Source organism: Macaca nemestrina, chromosome 3 (assembly GCF_043159975.1).
Source record: "Macaca nemestrina isolate mMacNem1 chromosome 3, mMacNem.hap1, whole genome shotgun sequence".
NCBI classification, from domain to species: domain Eukaryota; kingdom Metazoa; phylum Chordata; class Mammalia; order Primates; family Cercopithecidae; genus Macaca; species Macaca nemestrina.
This window is the reverse complement of record NC_092127.1, coordinates 21,291,544-21,311,626: the sequence shown is the minus strand read 5'-3', so window position 1 is coordinate 21,311,626 and position 20,083 is coordinate 21,291,544. Positions and strand designations below refer to the sequence as shown.

The 20,083-nt window shown below is 36.3% G+C and overlaps 1 protein-coding gene and 1 non-coding gene across 12 annotated transcripts in view; one reads left to right on the top strand and one right to left on the bottom strand.

Annotated features, from left to right (window-relative positions):
* Nucleotides 1–20,083, bottom strand: part of LOC105466702 (DExD/H-box 60 like) — a 213,565-nt gene that overhangs the window by 137,107 nt on the left and 56,375 nt on the right. For 7 of the 11 annotated variants that reach the window (XR_011620831.1, XM_071092841.1, XM_011715803.2 and 4 more), the window contains 4 exons: nt 12,649–12,767; nt 12,401–12,470; nt 11,697–11,886; nt 1,675–2,016 (listed from right to left, as the gene is read on the bottom strand). Coding sequence is in view for 10 of the 11 variants with exons in the window: in XM_071092841.1 (XP_070948942.1) it covers nt 1,675–2,016; nt 11,697–11,886; nt 12,401–12,470; nt 12,649–12,652 (606 nt within the window). In the remaining variant the exon portion in view is untranslated. Of the gene's footprint in view, nt 1–1,674; nt 2,017–11,696; nt 11,887–12,400; nt 12,471–12,648; nt 12,768–13,807; nt 13,831–15,951; nt 16,072–18,691; nt 19,141–20,083 lie in introns of those variants that run through there. The other 4 variants (XM_071092842.1, XM_011715804.3, XM_024788108.2 and 1 more) reach the window with 4 other exon arrangements.
* On the top strand, nt 11,362–11,491 carry LOC112424049 (small nucleolar RNA SNORA51). The gene has a single exon (XR_003014697.1). It is a non-coding gene; the product is annotated as a small nucleolar RNA SNORA51 (small nucleolar RNA).

Here is a 20,083-nt window from a genome sequence, read left to right as displayed (position 1 = left end):
TACAAAAAGTAAAAATATGAATTATATTGAAAGATTTTTTTGATAAACTATCAAATGGCCTGCATCATCAGAATTCATTTCAAAATATGAAAACTGAAATAAAACTAGATTCACTCATAAGATTATTAATATATTTTTTGACTCCCAAGTTTCATAACAGAAATACTGCATAAACCTAATGTCAACTATACCAAAATAATGAGTCTATCATAATTCTCTGAAAATTCTACAGACTTCATGAGTTTATGTTAAGGAAAGAAATTATCTCATTACTTGCTTCTTTGACAGTCTTCTTCATTTCTTTCTCATTAAGAGTCCTTCCTCCATGTTAGCCATCATTTCACTGCCTATATGCAACACATGAACCTCTAAACACATGGATTTCCAGTTAAATGCATTTCTTACTTTCCATGATCTGGGCAGCAGGACACCCTATGGCTGAATATAGAAACTAGAGACATACTCCTTTGTTGAAATCCACTGTCAACCTTTTATTCATAAAGGAAAACCACTTCTTTACTTACAGCACTAACAAAAAAAAAAGTATGGGTTTTCCACACCATAATTCTCTAATTCTCTCCAGACACCAACTGGGTGCCATATAATTTAATTCCATTCTGACACTAACTACCCTAAGTTAACGCAGGCCCCACAGGGTAGGGATTCAGTCCAACAAGACTGCCCCCCACTTCAGACATGAATCACAAATGCCAGGCTTCACATGCTGATGATGGACCAGCTACAAATCTGGGGTTCCCTCTTCACGTTTGATAATTTGCTAGCATAGTTCACGGAACTCAGGAAAAGTGGTTTGCTTGCTATTACCAGTTTATGATGAAAGATTCAATTGTGGAACAGCCGGATGGAATGGATGCACAGGGCAAAGTATGAGGAGAGGGGCAGGTGGCCCCAGTAACGCCCTGGGTGCACCACCCTCCCCGACTTCCCAACCTGGGAGTTGAACAAACCTCACTGTTCAAGAGTTTTTATAGAGCTTAATATACAGCTGCTCTCATTCCCCTTCCCAGAGGTTGGTGGTTGGGACTGAAGCTTCCAGCCTCTGATGGCTTGGTCCTTTTGGTGGTCAGCCCAACCCTGAGGCTATTCAGGGGCCCCACCCTAGGTTACCTCATTAGGAAAAAATTCAGATGTGATCAAAAGCAGCTCCTTACAAATAATAAAAGACACTATTATTACTCAAGAAATACCAAAGGTTTTAGGAGCTCTGTGACAGTAACTGGGGACAAAGTGCAAATATATTTTGTATTATATTTGCATATAATAAGTATGTAAATAATATATTTATTACGTTTGCATATAAATAAATTTATTATACCACAATTAGGTATTTAACATGAGCAAATTACTTCAATACTCCAAACATTATTTTACAGATGAGGTGATAATATCATAATTAGATACGAATAGATAGATATAATAATGCCACAAACCTTATAGGAGTACCCTGAGAATTAAAAGAAATTTAGGAAAAGGAATTGGCATAAGTGCTTAATAAATGTCCATCATTATCATTGTTACCATTATTAAATTTATTACCTCTTTGGAGACTGCCTATAGTAAGTTCCATTAAAAATACAGAAATATTGCGTTAGCGATTTTGAGAATTAAAACAAGAAATCAGGACAAAAAATGAGAGCTATTAATGTCAATTACCTCCTTCGAAAAAGTTTGGGTTCTGTCTGTGCTTTCCATAGTATGTGCATAAAGTCTGAGAGTATCAGATTCATGCCCTGAAGAAAGCACAACGTTGACTTTCATTCCCCAGGAATGTATGATTAAGAAGTTAAAAAGGTGCGTTTGTAAATCACTCAGGCCTTCCTCTGAAACTATCAGAAAATACGGGTAATGCTGTTCCAAGTATAACTTCCAATCTTGTGATAAGCATCCAGAAAACTCCGTTTGCACATCAACGTTAGTATTGTGTTGAAGGTGGAGAATTAAAGCAGTTCTTAATGGAAGAAGTTCAGGAAAATCAAAATATGCATATTCAGCATCCTGTGGTGACAAAAAGAAAAAAGTACATATTTTGAAATCTTCCTTTAGTGATTTGTTAATTTTGTTGCTTACAGCACAAAGCCATATAGGACTGAACCCATGTGATCTAATTGTTTTGCTCAAGGGCCTTAAAGTTGACTCATTTCACAAGTGTATGCCACAGGTCAAGATGTGGATTGTACAGATTCATCTCCTTTACTTGAGCAGGCATACACTACTACTTCACTTCTAATTCTTTTACTCTCTATGTTCAAATAGGGATCAAAGTAGCAAGAGGACAGATGTATTCCATCTGGATTGAGAAGCTGATGTGAATCACCATTAGTAGATAAAATGTAACGTTCCAGGTGATGTGTCTCCTCCCTAAATAATGTAAGTCTTTTCTTAGCAAATCAAAATTTCTATTTCTCAAATTTACAAGAAAAAAACAACTCCGCTAAAAAGTGGGCAAAGGACATAAACAGACACTTTTCAAAAGAAGACATACGGTCAGGCACGGTGGCTCATGCCTATAATACCAGCACTTTAGAAGGCTGAGGTGGGTGGATCCTCTGAGGTCAGGAGGACGAGACCAATCTGGCCAACCTGTTTCTACTAAAAACACAAAAATTAGGCTGGGCGCGGTGGCAGGTGCCTGTAATCCCAGCTACTTGGGAGGCTGAGGCAGGAGAATCACTTGAACCCGGGAGGCGGAGGTTGCAGTGAGGCCAAGATCATGCCACTGTACTCCAGCCTGGGCGATAGAGAGACTATGTCTCAAAACAAAACAAAAACAAAAGAAGACATACATGGAGCCAATAAGCATATAAAAAAAGCTCAGCATCACTGATCATTAGAGAAATGCAAATCAAAACCCCAATGAGATACCATCTCATGCCAGTCAGATGGCTATTATTAAAAATTTTTTTAAAACGAGGGTTAAAATAACTCAACATAAAAAAATAACAGATGCTGATAAGGTTGCAGAGAAAAAGGAACGCTTAACACTGTTGGCGAGAGTGTGAATTAGTTCAACCATTGTGGAAAACTGTGGCAATTCCTGAAAGATCTACCATTCGACCCAGCAATCCCATTACTGGGTATATACCCAAAGAAATATAAATCATTCCATCATAAAGACACATGCACGTGTATGTTTACTGCAGCACTATTCACAATAGCAAAGACATGAAATCAAACTAAGTCATCGATGATAGGCTGGACAAAGAAAATGTGTTACATATACATCATGGAATATTATGCATCCATAAACAAGAATGAGATCATGTCCCAAATGCAGAAACAGAAATCCAAATACTGTATGTTCTCACTTATAAGTGGGAGCTAAATCATAAGAACACAAGGACACATAGAGGAAAACAACAGACACGGGGGCCTGCGCAAGGGTGAGCAGTGGAGGATGGGAGGAGGGAGAGTATCAGGAAAAATAATGGGTACTAGGCTTAATACCTGGGTGAAGAAATAATCTGTACAACAAACCCCCATAAGACAAGCTTACTTATATAACAAACCTGTACATGTACCCCTAAACTTAAAAAGTAAAAAAAAAAGAAAAAAATCTGTTTTTAAATGATATTGACAATCTAGCCTACTAGACTGTCATAATTTAAAAAGAACCCTGACTTTTCTATAGGTATCAATCAAAACACTGCTTTTACTTTTAATGGTGCCAAAACTAACCCCCACCCAAAAAAATCCTATGTATAAAGATTGAACAAATATAGACTAGAATTCTTAGCAGTAAAACAACAATTGCTTCTAGGAGTAGGATGAGGGAATGGGCTCATAATATACTTTTGTATTTGGGTTGAGATTTGTTAAAATTGGAAGCCATTTAATCTGTAATTTTTAAAAACTATAGTATAATACACTGTTGAGGATATTTATATAGATCAATCCAAATAAGGGCAGTGCCCCTATTGAATTTGCCATTCTACTGGAATGTAAATACAATTTCTTCTCAGTTTTGGTCCTAAAGGGCTTCCTAGAATTTAAGCATACAAATTCAGAGAGCAAAGAAAGGTTGTTGAGGGAAGTCTACCTCCTATCTCATGTTCCTAGATGTCCTTAAAATAAGTATCTACTGTTGTGAATACAAATTAATTTTAGCTATCAACTACTATAACTTAATGACATTTCTAGAAGATTATATTTAAGAACTGTAGAATATATATTATTTCCAAGAACACACAGAACATTCACCAAAACAGGCCATATATTGGACCTCAAAACAAGTCCCAATAGATGTTCAAATAACTGAAATTATATAGAAATATTTTCTCCAACCACAATGGAATTAGAAATCAATGATAACACATCTAGAAAAAAACAAGAATTTATACATTAAAACAATAGTTTTTTAATTTTTAAAATTATCCTTAAGTGACTTTATAATTGTACTTTATTTTTGGTAGAAACAGGATCTCACTTTGTTATTCAGGCTGGTCTTGTACTCTTGGCTTCAAATGATCCTCCCTGCTCAGCCTCTCAAAGTGTTGCTATTACACATGTGAGCCACCTCACCCGGACTAATTGCATATATCTATGAAGTACAGGGTGATATTCTGATATATATGTATACAATATGTAATGATCAGAGTAATTAGCATATTGATCACATCAGACACAATTATTTGTGTATGTGCGTGTGTTGGAAACATGCCAAATCTGCTCTTCTATTTGAAAAAATGCAATAAATTACTGTTAATTATATCCACCCTATGGTGCAATAATGTCCCCCAAGTCATCATGTTACCACAAATGACAGAATTTTGTTTTTTATAGCCAAATAGTATTATACAGTATATATATACACCACATTTTCTTTATCCATTCATCTGTTGATGAACACTTAGTTTGTTTCCATATGTTGGCTATGTGAATAGTGTTGCAATAAACACAGGAGGGCAGATATCTCTTTAACATACTGATTTCCTATCCTTTGAATATATACCTAGTAGTGGAATTGTTGGTTCATATAGTAATTCCTTTTTGTGTTTTTTGAGGAACCTCCATACTGTTTTCCATAATTACTGAATTCACATTCATATCAGCAACATATGAGTTCCCCTTTCTCTACATCCTTACTAGCATTACAATATCTATTCTAATGGGGTGAGATGCTATCTTATTATGGTTTGGATTTGCATTTCTCTGATGATTAATAATGTTGACTATGCTTTCATACACATGTTGGCTACTTGTATGTCTTCTATGGAGAGATGTCTATTCAGCTCACTTGCCCACATTTTAATTGGATTATCTTTTTAAAATTCTTTTGCTATTGAGATGTGTGAGTTCCCTGCCTATCCTGGATATTAATTCCTTGTAGGATAAATACTGACAAATATTTTTCCCATTCTGAAGGTGTCTCTTTACTCTGTTGATTACTTCCTTTCCTGCACAGAAACTTTTTAGTTTGATATAATCCCATTTGTCTACTTTTGCTTTTGTTACCTATGCTTCTGAGGTCGTCGCCATAAGATCTTCACACTAACCAATGTCCTGAAGCATTTCCCCTATGATTTTTTCTAATAGTTTCATAGTTTTGGGTCCTACATTTAAGTCCTTAATCCATTTTGAATTGATGTTTTAATACAGTGAAGGTGACGGCTCAGTTTCATTTTTCTGCATATGAATATCCAATTTCCTGCGCACCATTTACTGAAGACACTGTCCTTTCCCCAGTGAACATTCTTGATACATTTTTGTGAAAAATCATTTGGCTATAAATACATGAATTTATTTTGGGGTTCTCTATTCTGTTCCATTCCTCCAACTGTCTATTCTTATGCCAGTACCATGCTGTTTGGGTTACTAGAGCTTTGTGGAATACCTTGAAATCTAGTAGTGAAATACCCCCAACTTTTAAAACAAATAATTTCTAAATAATCCACTGGTCAAACAAAAAAGAATCACAAGAGATGTTAGAAATTATTTCTAATTAAATAGTAAAGAAAAAAACCATTAGATGCAAATTTGTGATATGTAGCTAAAACAGAGCTTACAAGAAAAATTTTATTGTTCATAAATAGAAAATAAAAAACATCTTAGCTTAAAATTTCAATTTATGAAGCTAGTGGAAAAAAGAGTAAGAAAAATCCAAGAGAAACAAATAAAGACAAGGGTAGAAATCAGTGAAATAAAAAAAAGACAATACAGAAAATTAATAAAGCGAAAAAAGCTAGGTCTTTGAAAACATCAACAACATTGATAAATCACTAACTAGATCAAGAAAAGAGAAGACACAACTTAGCAATATAAAGGATAAATGAGGGCAGAAGAAAATGGAAATTATCACAATAGAGAATCTGTGAGGCTTTGTCAGTAGATGATACTATGGCTTTCATACATTTTTTAAAAAGTTAACTCCTTCTTTTCCCTTAGCAGTATATCAGGTTATAGAATCAGAGATACAACGATGACAAATTACATTTTAATTTGTAAAATTATGTGATGATACTTATCATTCAGAAATAGAGGAATAAAAATCTGTCCCCATTTCACCAGATGTGAATTTCAAATAGAGCAGTTGCTATTAAGAGTTGGTGTCGTGTTTCTGACCAGTCTCCTCCTGTTATTGCATCATTGGTTGTCACTAGCAGCTGGCCAAAAAATAGTCTTATTTTGCTGCATTAGTCAGGATTTCTGCAGTTTATGTTTAAAACCCGGTTTAGAGTATCCAGGTGATGGGTATAAAGTCCACGTGTCTCCTTCTGGTAAGTTATAGTTATGATCTGTGTGCTTTGTAGCCTGCTACACAGAAAACAGCAGATAATCAAAGATTTAAGGGACACGGACAGCTGCCAATTCACAAAATGGGAGTGTAACGTGAAAGCTTTTTAGAGGGTTTTTTGTTTTTGTTCTAACAAAACATGTTAGAACACGTTTTGTTAGAATACGTGTTGCTTTTATACTGTTCTTCTTTTCCTTAAGACAGGAATCAAGCTTATATATAACCTGTTGGTCATTTTAGTTTCCTTCTGTGTCATTCAGTGTAAAACTGCATAATGTGAAAATAAATGCAAAAATAAATATTTAGTGGCCAGGAACAGTGGCTCATGCCTGTAATCGCAGCACTCTGGGAGGCCAAGGTAAGTGAATTGCTTGACCTTGGGAGTTGGAGACTAGCCTGTACAACATAGCAAGACCCTATCTTTATAAAAAATACAAAAATTAGCCAACCATACTGCCACACAGCTGTAGTCCCAGCTACTCAGGAGGCTGAGATGGGAGGATCACTTGAGCCCAGGACACAGAGGTTGCAGTGTGCCAAAATCACGCTACTGCTGTGTTGCAGCCTGGGAGCTAGAGTGAGAACCTGTCTTGAATTTAGAAAAAAAGAAAATTTAGTTTCTGTTCCCAAAAAAAAAAAAAAAGAAAGAGGTTGCTAACTAACACTAACATCACTACAAATCTTTAGGCAATAAGAGGAAAATAAGAGAATATTACAGACAACTTTATGCCAAAATATTAGACAACTTGGATAAGATGAGCAAATCCCTTGACATATACAATTAACAAAACTGACACAACATAAAACAGAAAGTCTAAATAGCCCTATATTTATTAAAGAAATTGACTCTTTTATCAAAAATTTTCTTCCAAGGAAAACTCCAGACCCAAACGGTTTCACAGGAAAATTTGATCAAATTTTATCAAATTCATCTGAGGCAATAATACCAATCTCACAAAGACTTTTTCAGAAAATAGAAGAGGAAAATGGGCTTTTCAACACATTCACCAGGTCGGCATGATCCTGATACCAAAACCAGAAAAAGACATTATAAAAAATAAAATTGGCCTGGCAAGGTGGCTCATGCCTGTAATCTCAGTACTTTGGGAGGCTGAGGCAGGCGGATCACCTGAGGTCCAGAGTTGAAGACCACCCTGACCAACATGGGAAAACCCCATCTCTGCTAAAAATACAAAAATCAGCCAGGCATGGTGGCGCATGCCTGTAATCCCAACTACACGGGAGGCTGAGATAAAAGAATTGCTTGAACCTGGGAGGCGGAGATTGCAGTGAGCCGACACCATTCCTTTGTACTCTAGCCTGGGCAACAGAGTGAGACTCCATCTCAAATAAATAAATAAACAAACAAACAAATAAATAAATAAATAAATAAGTAAAATTACAGATTAATATTTTTCATGACTATATACCAAAAACACTTAAAATATTAGGAAATCAAACCCAGCAATATATTCAAGAAATGATATCTATCATGACCAACTGAGGTTTTCCCAGGAATAAAAGATTGAATTGAATTAGTATTTAAAAATCACTTAATGTAATCTACCAAATTAATAAAAGAGGAAAGATGTATCAGAGTTTCAATGAATGTAGAAAAAGCATTTTTTAAAATGTAACACCTATTAATTATAGAAACTCTCGGAAAACCTAAAATAAGAATAAATTTCCTCAATTTGATAACGGATATACATAAAATAACTACAGCTAATATGATACCTAGTAGGGAAATAATGGACACTTTCCCTTTAAGATCAAGAACCAGGTAAAGATTCCCACTCACTCTACTTCAGCATTTCTAGAGGTGCCAATCACTATAATAAGGCAAGAAAAAGCAATTAAAAAATAAAATCAGAAAATAAGAAATAAGCATGTATTTATTCACTGGAGACATTGAAAAATCTAAGAAATATACAAATAATCAACTGAAATTAATAAGTTGTTTTAATAAGATTGCAGGATACCAGTTAACAAACAAAATCAATTCTACTTCTATATACAAACAGTAAAAAATAAAAAATTATTTTTAAAAATTCAAATTACAGTAAGATCAAAACATGAAATATCTTGAAATAGATTTAGCAAAAGACATGCAAGACCTCCACACTGAAGACTACAAAACTGATAAAAGAAATTAGAGATCTTAAAAAAAACAGAGATATACATTGTGTTCACTAACTGAAAGACTATATTGATCTACAAATTTAATGAATATCAATTAAAATCCCATTTTTTTAAATAGAAATTGGCAAGCTGATTCTAAAATTTGTGTGGAAATGCAGAGAACCTAGAATAGCCAAAGTTAAACAAAGAAGAACAAAGTGGGTTTCAAGATTTACTATAAAATTATACAAATCAGTACATTGTGGCACTGGTAATTTGTTAAATCCTTTGATAGAACATAGTAGAAAGCCCAGAAATGGACCTACACATGCATAATCATTTGATTTTTGATGAAGAAACCAAAGCAATCTACTGGTAGAAGAAAAATGTTCTCAACAATGGATGCTGGAACAAATGAACCTCAATTCCCAATTCACATCACAAACACAAAAAAATTAATTCAAGAAATATCATAGACCAAAATGCAAAAGCTGAAACTACATACTTCTAGAATTATTAATAAATATAGGAAAATATCTCTGTGACTAAGAGATAGGTGATGATTCTTATCAGGATATAGGCACAATAACCATTAAAGAATAATAAATTAGATTTCATCAAAATTAAAATATCTGGTCATCCAAAGATAGCACCAAGAAAATGAAGTGGCATAAGAAAATGAAGTGGCAGCTGGGCATGGTGGCTCATGCCTGTAATCCCAGCACTTTGGGAGGCCGAGGCGGGTGGATATCGAGGTCCGGAGATGGAGACCATTCTGCTAACACAATGAAACCCCATCTCTACTAAAAATACAAAAAATTAGCTGGGCGTGGCGGTGCACACCTGTAGTCCCAGCTACTTGGGAGGCTGAGGCAGGAGAATGCCATGAACTCGGGAGGCGGAGGTTGCAGTGAGCTGAGATCGCGCCACTGCACTCCAGCCTAGGTGATGGAGCAAGACTCCACCTCAAAAAAAAAAAAAAAAAAGAAAAGAAAAACAAGAAGGAAAATGAACTGGCAAGTCACAGACTGGAAAATATATTTGCAATAATATATATGACAAGAAGTTGTATACAGAATATATCAAGAACTATTACAACTCAATATGAAAAAGATAAAGAATCCAATTTAAAATGGTCAAAAAATATGAGCAGGTGCTTCACAAGTCATAGTATACAAATGAACAATAAGCACTTGAAAAAGTAGGCAACATCATTAGTCATTTGATAAATACCAATTAACATAACACCACACATCCAACAGAATGGTTGGACTGACCAAATACAAATGTTTGCAACTACATAGGGCACCAGAACTCTTATTCATTGCTGGAGTTAGTGTGAAGGGGCACAACTACCTTAGGAAAAGCTTTGGCAGTTTTATAAAATATGTATTTCAATCACAGATATATGTACAAGGAAAATGAAAACTTACATCCACACAGACTTGTGTGCGAATGCACATAGGATCTTTATTCATCTAGGCAAGATATTGAAACAGGAAAATGGGGAAACAAAACGTGGCACATTTCTACAATAAAACCTTACTCAAAAGCGATAGAAGGAGCAAAATACCACTGCCCACAACAAAATGGGTGCCTCTCAAAATTATTATGTTGAATGAAAGGTTTATACAAAGAGTTCACACTGTAAAATTCTATTTATTAAAAGTTCTAGAACTTTGGGAGGCCAAGGCAGGTGGATCACGAGGTCAGGTGTTCAAGACCAGCCTGACCAATATGATGAAACCCTGTCTCTACTAAAAATACAAAAATTAGCTGAGCATGGTGGCATGCGCCTATAATTCCAGCTACTTGGGAGGCTGAGAGAGTAGAAATGCTTGAACCCAGGAGAAAGAGGTTGCAGTGAGCCAAGATCATGGCATTGCACTCCAGCCAGTGCAACAAGAGCGAAACTCCATCTCAAAAACAAAAACAAAAAAAGTTCTACAACAGGCAAAACTAAAGAGGCAATAGAAAGGATTTAAACAGTGGTTGCTTCTAGGGGATGGAGTGAGAATGGACTGGGCAGGGGCATGAGAAGACGTACTGTGGAACAAGAGTTTGGGTTACACATGCATGCATTTGTCAAAACTCAATGGACTGGTAAATACTATGCACTTGGCAAAGCTCATTAAATGGCATTAGGTTGGAGCAAAACTTTTTGTAACACATTTAAGAACTGTGTATTTTATTTCATGTAAATTTTACCATCAAAAAAATGTGCAAATAAGTACCGAACTCTAGTTAATGGCATGTATGATGAAATGTTTCAGAGTTAAATGTAATGTCTATAACTACTTTGAACTGCACCCCCAAAATAAAAGGATTGAAAGGTGAATAAAGGCATGGATAAGCTTACAGATATATGAAGAAGTAAAATAAAATGTAATTGTAGGATTTAGATGGCGGAATATAGATATTTGCTCCACAACCTTTCAACTTAGGTATATTTGAAATTTTTATAACAAAATATCGAAACCTAAAGAATGGGCTTCCTGGTGCTTACCACAGGCTGAATTCTTACACCGACTGTATAGAAAAGGAGGTAGAGTAAACTACCCCATATATCCCTCAGCCCAGGCTCTGTGCCTGATCTATATTATGAACGTGGGAACAGAGTTGAGGAAAAAAAAATTAATAAAATAAAAAGTAAAGAATGGTTATCTCTGAGTAGTGAAATTATGGGTATGTTTTTCTTTTGTTAACCTGTCTTTTTATATTTTCTATGATGGCATGCTTCATTTTAGGTCAAAGACTATTTAGGTTAAGAGATTTCAGTTATAGTCTTCAAAGGACTAAAAATACACCAATCATCATACATTACCTTGAAGAAAACTACGGCGAATTGTCCTCCATTACTCATAAGATCCACAAGATAGCATTCAACCAGATAGAAAAAGTGGAGATTCTGTCCCCACTTGAATGATTTTACACACAGGCACGTGACAAGCAAGGAATCTCCATCAATCACAAAAAAATTAGATTCCACGAAATCATTTAATATGCTGGAATACCTAAAATGAAAATCAAAGAGATAAAACTCACAGATGTTTCACAGAGACTTTGTTGCTGCTGTTGTTACTATTGCATAAGCTACTATTTGTTGAGTACTTCATGCCAGTCTACGATACCTTTTCAAATATCTCATTTAAGCAACTGTCCTTTATAAGAAGGAGATAGCACAATTACTATTTTATTAAAATAAAATTAGGCTCAGAGAGGCAAAGGAATTTATCCAATGCTAAATGGCAGAGCCAGGATTCGAACTTGAGAATATGATTCTACAGGCTGTTATTCTGGATAAGGACATATATAACCCCCAACTCCATAAATCTGATTGCTTTAGGAAACTATCTGTTCAGTGACAGCTTTGACAACTATAGGAAGAAGAGTATGTTCCCATCCTCTCCAAGTTGCCCCAAGACAAATAGGTTGAGTGATCATGTATATGTATACGGGTTAAGAGGGATGTCGATACCCAGAGTATACAATAGTATAGCTCCTTCTTTTTTACTTCACAGTACTTACCCAGCTTTTGGCGTTTCATTCAAAATTAACTTTGTCATTTTCCTGAAAAATCCTTCATGATCCTTTAACCCTAAAAAAAAAAAAAAAAGAGACTTTTTGAGCCATCAATATTTTTACACAGCTATATAATTTAGTAATTATTAAGGAAAGGAAATATAGATATCCAATTACTTTGTAACATTATTGAATCTGAATATCTTACAAGACTGTGGTTTTATAGGCTACAAATATCAAAGATTGAGAATTACCCATCGTTGCTGCTTCTTGGGCTATAGGGTAGAAGAGTAGAGCTGGAATTTATTAAATATGGCTGATATATTTTATTTTGGCACCTCTAAAATGGCTACATTTGATGTGAGTGGTGACTCTGTAATAAAAGAAAAAAAAATAGAACTGCATTTATTCCTAAAACAAAGAAACGAACCCAAAAAATACGGTTACAATTTTCACAGAGCAAGCAGTCTAGTAAACAAGCAAACATTGATCAAATAATCATACAAACAATTTCAAATCACAAATGTGACAAAAGGCACAGAGATGAGGGTGGCTTCCCTAAGGAAGTAATGCATGAACTGAGACCTGAAGGAATGAGTACTCCCTTATAGTTAATTTGCCCCCCAAAAAAGGAATAAAAAGTATTCTTGGCAAAGGGAACAGCATGTGCAAAGGCCCTGTGACAGAGGACAGTATGGAAAGTATGAGATTCAGAAAAGAAGTGAGTGCAGTTACAGCAGAGGGTAAGGCTGTGACAGATAAGGTTAGAGAAAAAGGAAGCTAGGGAGTCTTCTAAGGGATTTTAAGGTGTTTCGTCTTCATCTTCAGAGCTAAATTCAGCCATTGATGGGTTTTGAACTGGTTGTAATTTGATTACACTTGAATTTGGAAAACATTATCTTTAGTACAGAGAGCAGACTGGAAGGGGAGATGCATAGAGAAAGCTACTGAAATAGTCCTGTAGAAAGATGATGGTGGTTTGAGGTAATGCAGTGCTATTTAGAGCTGGAGAGATGCAGATTCATCAGGGGGACATTTTGAAGATAAATGTGACATAGTTTGGCAATAGATTCCACATGGGAAGGGAGAGTTGGGAGTGTCACGAATGACTCCTCAGATCCTAGCAAGGACAAGAGAATGGATGATGGGGCTTGGACAAAGCATGCTGAAAGGTGGACAGTTTCTGGGCTAGAAATAGAACTGTCAAGTCATTTGATTTCTAAAGATAACTGAGGAAATGAGTATATTTCACAGGTAAAAGAAATCACTGACCGGTGCTTATTAGTGACTCTGGGTCACTACCAAAGTAAGTTTCTGGCCACTCCTGATCACTCCCAAAATGAACTATTGGCACTCAAATCCTTGTCTTGGGAGCTGATTCTGGGAGAACTCACTTCTTCACTTCATACTTACCATAAAGAATAGCAGCAATATACAGTTAGAACTCAACATGGCCACAGGATTGGTAAGTAGAAAAGTAATTATAGCCAAAGAAAGTACTCTCTCTGTGAAACTGAAGGGACAGAAAGCAGAATGCATTTATTCAACAACTACTGAATGAGCAAACACCTGCTGTGTGACAGGCACTGCACTTGGGGGTGGGAGTCTAGTGAAAAGGACAAAAGTAGGCTTTGCTGCACTCTAGGAGCTTATCATCTAGTAGAAAAAAAATAAATAAAATTTTAAATATTTAAAAGTTAAGTACTATTTAAAAAATAAAAGAGTTATAACGAATTGTACAGGATTGCTACAGACAGTATCTCCAAGAAAGTGACATTTCAGAGGAGCCCTGAAGGAGTGAATGGAGTAGTCATTCAAAGAGCCCCTCCCATTTAAGAGAGAGACAGGATAGGGAAGCCTAAATCAGCTTTTTTTATTAAGCACTGTGATTTTTAAATTTTATAATATGAATACAAAAGTAAGGATCGTCAGATATAAAATACTGATCGGACAGAAAATAAACACCAAAAATGAAGACAAATAAATAAACAAAATAAAAGAAAATCAAAATATTCTAAAAGACATACTGAGAAAACAGAGATAATTTAGGAGCCAAAAGAGAAATTTAAAAAATTCCAACTAGAATTTTCATACAGAATCAAAGACAGTGAATCTATGAAGTAGGAGCTTGCATGCTGCTATTGAAAAGAAAAAATACAGGAACAAGAAAGCACTCTTGAAAATTCAAAGCAAGATTGCAGATATAAAATAAATTAGTTTGCTGAACAATAAAACAGAATCCCAAGTTAAAAGACAGAGTCCAGAAAGACAATGAGATAGAAATCAGAGAAACATTAAGACACATGAAAGATTGATCAAAGCTTATATAATCCATTAAAAGGTAATCCCGGAGGAAATAACTGGGATACCAGAATGAGTGGTAAAAATAATCAAAAACATAATGTGAGAAAATGTAATTTAAGAAGACTGCCTCAGGGCTGAAGAAAAATATGAATCCCTAGATTAAAAACGTTCTCCAAAAACAAAATACATTTGATGAAAAAAGAGAAAGCCACAGCTAGAGATATACTGATAAAATTTTAGTGCTCCAAAGATAAAGAGAAAATCTAAAATCGGGCAAAAAGGAAATACATTTTGGTCACAAAAGAATGAATATGAAAGAGGCATTAAAATGAATAAGAACATGAGCTCTGAAACCAGGATGCCTGGGTTGAATTCCTAACTGTACAACTAGTTGTGTGGCCTGAGGCAAATTGCTTCCATCTCTGTTTCTGTTTCGTGTCTGCGAATTTGGAATATTATTATTATCCTAGGGTTGTCAAGATAAAATGTGTTAATACATAAACTGCTTAAAGAGCACCTGGACATAGTGAAAATTGATTAAAGTCAGGTCTTTTAACATTATGGCCAACACTGAATGCTCTGACACATGACCAACATCTTTCATCCTCTTTAATGCTTTGAAAAGTCTACTGTAATCAAGTTTTAATGATATAGGATGCATTTCCTATTTGGATCTGATCACAAAACTTGACTCCATAATGAATACTGTATATACAGTTATTTTTTGTTGTTGTTTTTCCATTTTTAGACTCAATATATAGACAAATAACAATGAACTTAATTTATTCAGAGAATCAAAATGTAAATGCTTTGAACATTGTTAATATATTAAAATAGCTAACCAATTTGAGACGTACAAAGAGGGAAAAATGGTAGGAAAAGAGTAGGAATGCTATGATTATCATTTATTAAAAAAAAAAAGGGAGCCCAGAAATAGCATCCAAAGATAATGTTATATACTAAATGTTTATGTCCCCTCAAAATTCATATTTTAAAGCCCTAAACCCCAGTGTGATGATAATTGGAGATGGGGGCTTCAGGAAGTAATAAGGATTAGAGGAGGCCATAAGAATAGGGTCCTTATCTGATAGGACTGGAGTCTCCTTAAGAAGAAACATCAGAGAGCTCATACTCTCTCCCTTCTCCCTTCCCCCTGCCGCCTCTCTCCCCACCCCCTACCCCTGTGTGCTCGCTCACTCTGTCAGAACACAGCAAGAGAGTAGTCATGTACAAGCAAGGGAGACATCCCTCACCAGAAACTGAATCAGCCAGAATCTTCATCTTCTACTTCACAGCCTCCAAAATAGTGAGAAACAAATTTCTGTTGTTTAAGCCACCACTCTATAATATTTTGTCACGGCAGCTTTAGCAAACTAAGAGAGAAGATAAATCAAAAAATAAAGATTTAGGAAACAAAAGTTTTTAAAAAGAACATGCTTTGCAATGAAAACAAAACCAAACAAAACAAAACAAACACTTATCCTCTATTGTCACGTTATACAAAGTATAACCCTGATTAAGTAAATAGTATGAGACGTTTGTCTTTACAGAAGTAACCCAGTTCAAAAAAATAAAAGAAATGAGGAATTTATATTTTCCTCATTTTGAAACATCTAATAAATTAATGGATCTAGATATTGAACATCAATGGATACTAACATCATAAAAATAGAGATAGCAAGACATTCTCTGTCTCTGAATGGAATATGGGGCCATCTATGTGAACTCTTAACAAAAATATAAAAAATTAAAAATAACTGATTATGCCTCTAATTCTAAGAACTAATAGAGAATAGCAAGGAGAGACAAAGAGTCAGAGATGAAAAGAGAGAGAGAGAAAGAGGGAACCCTATAGATTAAAAAACAAGACATTTATACACCAATTGTAATGTGAAGACTTTCTTTTGGATTCTGATGGAAGTTAAAAAAATTGAAAAAAAAAATCATATGTATCGGATCAGAGATATCAACTGTCCACTAAAATTCATGTTCTTCCTTCCATATGTAAGAATTATCACTGAGAAGTAGCTATCTGGCCAATGACTAGATTTTCCCCATTCTTTTGCATCTGGAGATAGCCATGAAATTAGTTCTTACCAATGGAATTTGAGTGGAAGTGATAGCCAGACTTTTGAGAAGTAGGTACACCTTCTCTACTCTTACTTCTCTTTACAAAGTTAGGTGCGAAGAATATGAAGACTCCAGGGAACAGTGGAACCACCATATGGAAGAAACGGGGTCCCTGAATCACTATTGGGCCCACTGGCCAGGAAAATCTGCTTTGAACTCTTAGAAGGACAATATATATAAACTTCTATTGTGTAATGCCACTGAAATTTAGAAGTTGTATTTGCTACAGAAGTTAGCATTCCCTTACTGCTACAGAAATTGGTACAAAAGTGAAATCCTGGCCGGGCGCGGTGGCTCACGCCTGTCATCCCAGCACTTTGGGAGGCTGAGGCGGGCAGATCACAAGGTCAGGAGATCGAGACCGTCCTGGTTAACACGGTGAAACCCCATCTCTATTAAAAATACAAAAAATTAGCCGGGCGTGGTGGCGGGCACCTGTAGTCCCAGGAACTCAGGAGGCTGAGACAGGAGAATGGCCTGAACCCAGGAGGCGGAGCTTGCAGTGAGTCAAGATCCTGCCACTGCACTCCAGCCTGGGTGACAGAGAGAGACTCTGTCTCAAAATAAATAAATGAATAAATAAATAAATAAATAAAATGAAATCCTGTCATTACATAATTGTATAGTGCTATCATTCTTTTAATCTAAAACGCCATGAACTGCAAGATGCACCATCATTTTATGTACCACTAATTTTCTTAATACTAACAAACTATAACATACCACACAGATATAATTTTCATCTTCATCTTAGATGTAAAAAGAGAAGACGCAGATTATAAAACCATTAACATGGTATGTATTTCCACCCTAATGGACAGATAATAGGCAGTGAGAAACTAGGCTTCTTGGGCTTAAAAGTTGGAAACCTAGGTGATGCAAAGCAAAATATCTAGTAAAACTCATCCCCTCCAAAACTAGGAAGCCAACCACATGCCAACAAGCCTGATGCTCACAGAAAAGTGATTGGAAAAGGTTGATGGTCAATGTCTATAGTGTTTTAGTTGCTGTTTTTGAGGAGTTATGACCAAAGAAGAATGGGAAAGAGAAATGTCTTAAGAAAGAACTGGGTGGTATGAAAGCAGAGCTAGAAGGAAGAGAATTGGCTGGACACAGTGGCTCACACCTATAATCCCAGCCCTTTGGGAAGCCCATGTGGAAGGACTGCTTGAGGCAAGGAGTTCGAGACCAACCTGGGCAACAAAAATGAGACCACATTCCTATTTAAAAAAGGAAGGGAAGGGAAGGGTAGGGAGAGGGAAGGGAGAGAGAAAGGAAGGGAGACAGAAGGGGAGGGAGAGGGAAGGGGATGGAGGGAGGGAGGGAGGGAGGGAGGGAGGGAGGGAGGGAGGGAGGGAGGGAGGGAAGGAAGGAAGGAAGGAAGGAAGGAAGGAAGGAAGGAAGGAAGGAAGGAAGGAAGGAAGGAAGCCAAGAAATTTGGGTCGCACAGGTGACAGTTTCTGTACTGCAAATAAAAAGTGACAAGACTTAAAAAAAAAAAAAAAAAAAAAAAAAAACCTTGCTCAACAAAGACTCATAAAGAATTCTCAGTTAAACAGAAGGACTTAGTCTTGCTGCAAATGTTATGTGGAGGTGTTACCTTCCCAGGCCAGACTATCATTTCAAATGAATTTAAGACAGATTCTGCTAATTTGAGAGGGAATTAAGGATGAAAATAGAAACTCTCTGGGTGTAATTAACGCCATAGGAAACTAGAGCATCAGAAGCTGGATACATTTCTTAGAGAATTGTATTTCCAAATAAACTGTGAGCTGCCTTAAAAATGGTTACATCAGTAAAATAAGCAGCAGGTTATAAAAAAGGGTTGTATCAGTAAATCAACCAGCAGGTCTCCATACTTACGAAGCAGAAAATGAGCCTGCAGCAGGGAAAACCGCAGAGATTTCCACCCATATCAACATAGCCGTGGATGATAATTAACATGGATATTTTATTAAAAGCCATAAAGCCAATCATGAGAAGAAATTTTAAAAATATATAACTCATATCGGAAGACAAAGTGGGTGGCTTGGGTGTTCCTTTCACAGGGAGTCGTTGGAGTCTGTCTAAAGTTGATAAAACAAAAAACTGATTTGTAAGCATATAAGTTATAAGCAACCAAGAAAGAAATGTATATATTTGGAGTGGTAACGCCTCAGGAGAACTAAAACTGTGAGACTGAGTATGAAGGGGAAAGTAGTAGAGAAGCGCATTTAATTTTTGTTTTATGTCTTTCTCTTCTGCTTCAAATAAAACTGATCAATAATGACCCAGCATACCATGGGGTACCATACAGCAATTATTAAATGAGACTGACAGGTACCAATAAATCATGAACCGAGAAAAGCATACCAGTATGACAGACAAAATATCTTTTAAAGATAGAGATGGACAGATGATGGATGGATGGATGGATGGATGGATGGATGGATGGATGGATGGATGGATGGTTGGATGGTTAGATGGTTGGATGATGGATGGATGGATGGATGGATGGATGGATGGATGGATGGATGGATAGAAAGAGAGATAGGAGCTACAGACAGAAACTTGTTTCTTTGTAGAGTATCAGGAAGGATTCACACTAAAGTACCCCCAAATCTTTGGGATAGAAGGGGAAGGGCCTTGGAAGCATAATCCACTCTCATTTATTTTAGTACCCTCAACTCTCAGCACCTAAGTTCCACTAAACTTCAAACTGCAAATCTTAGGTTGAATGATATGTTACTGCTTTCAGGAGAATACTCGAAATCATGAAGGTCTGTATGTCGTTGATGTTATGGTTTGGACTTCTTATTGTGTCTTTAAAGGACTTGCTTCTGTCTGGTTCTGACCGCTTTTTCTAGCAGTCATTAGGAGCTTCATAATCCTTAAGTCCCCATCACGGACGATGTCAGCTTCTTTATGGAAAACCTTGAGGACTTTATTATAAATTTATCATTGTAACTTTGTAAACAAAAGAGAAGCGGGGAAAGAGAAGGAAGTACCTTTCGGGGAAATAACAAAGCCTGACTTCCGCTATTAAGAGCTTAAATTCAAGACAAAAGAAAGGAAGCGGCTTGCTGCCTGTCAATGTCCAGGTTCGACTGGCTGTACTCATTCTGATGACCCTTACTTTCTCCTCAGTACCCCAGATCCCCAGCCCCCTCGGGTGAAGAGCACCCGTTAAAAGCCTGAGCACTCTCCTCTCTCATGGCGGTTGTCCCTCTTCCCTACCCCTCCCCAAGCCCGTTCTACGCCTGCCCGCGAAGCTGC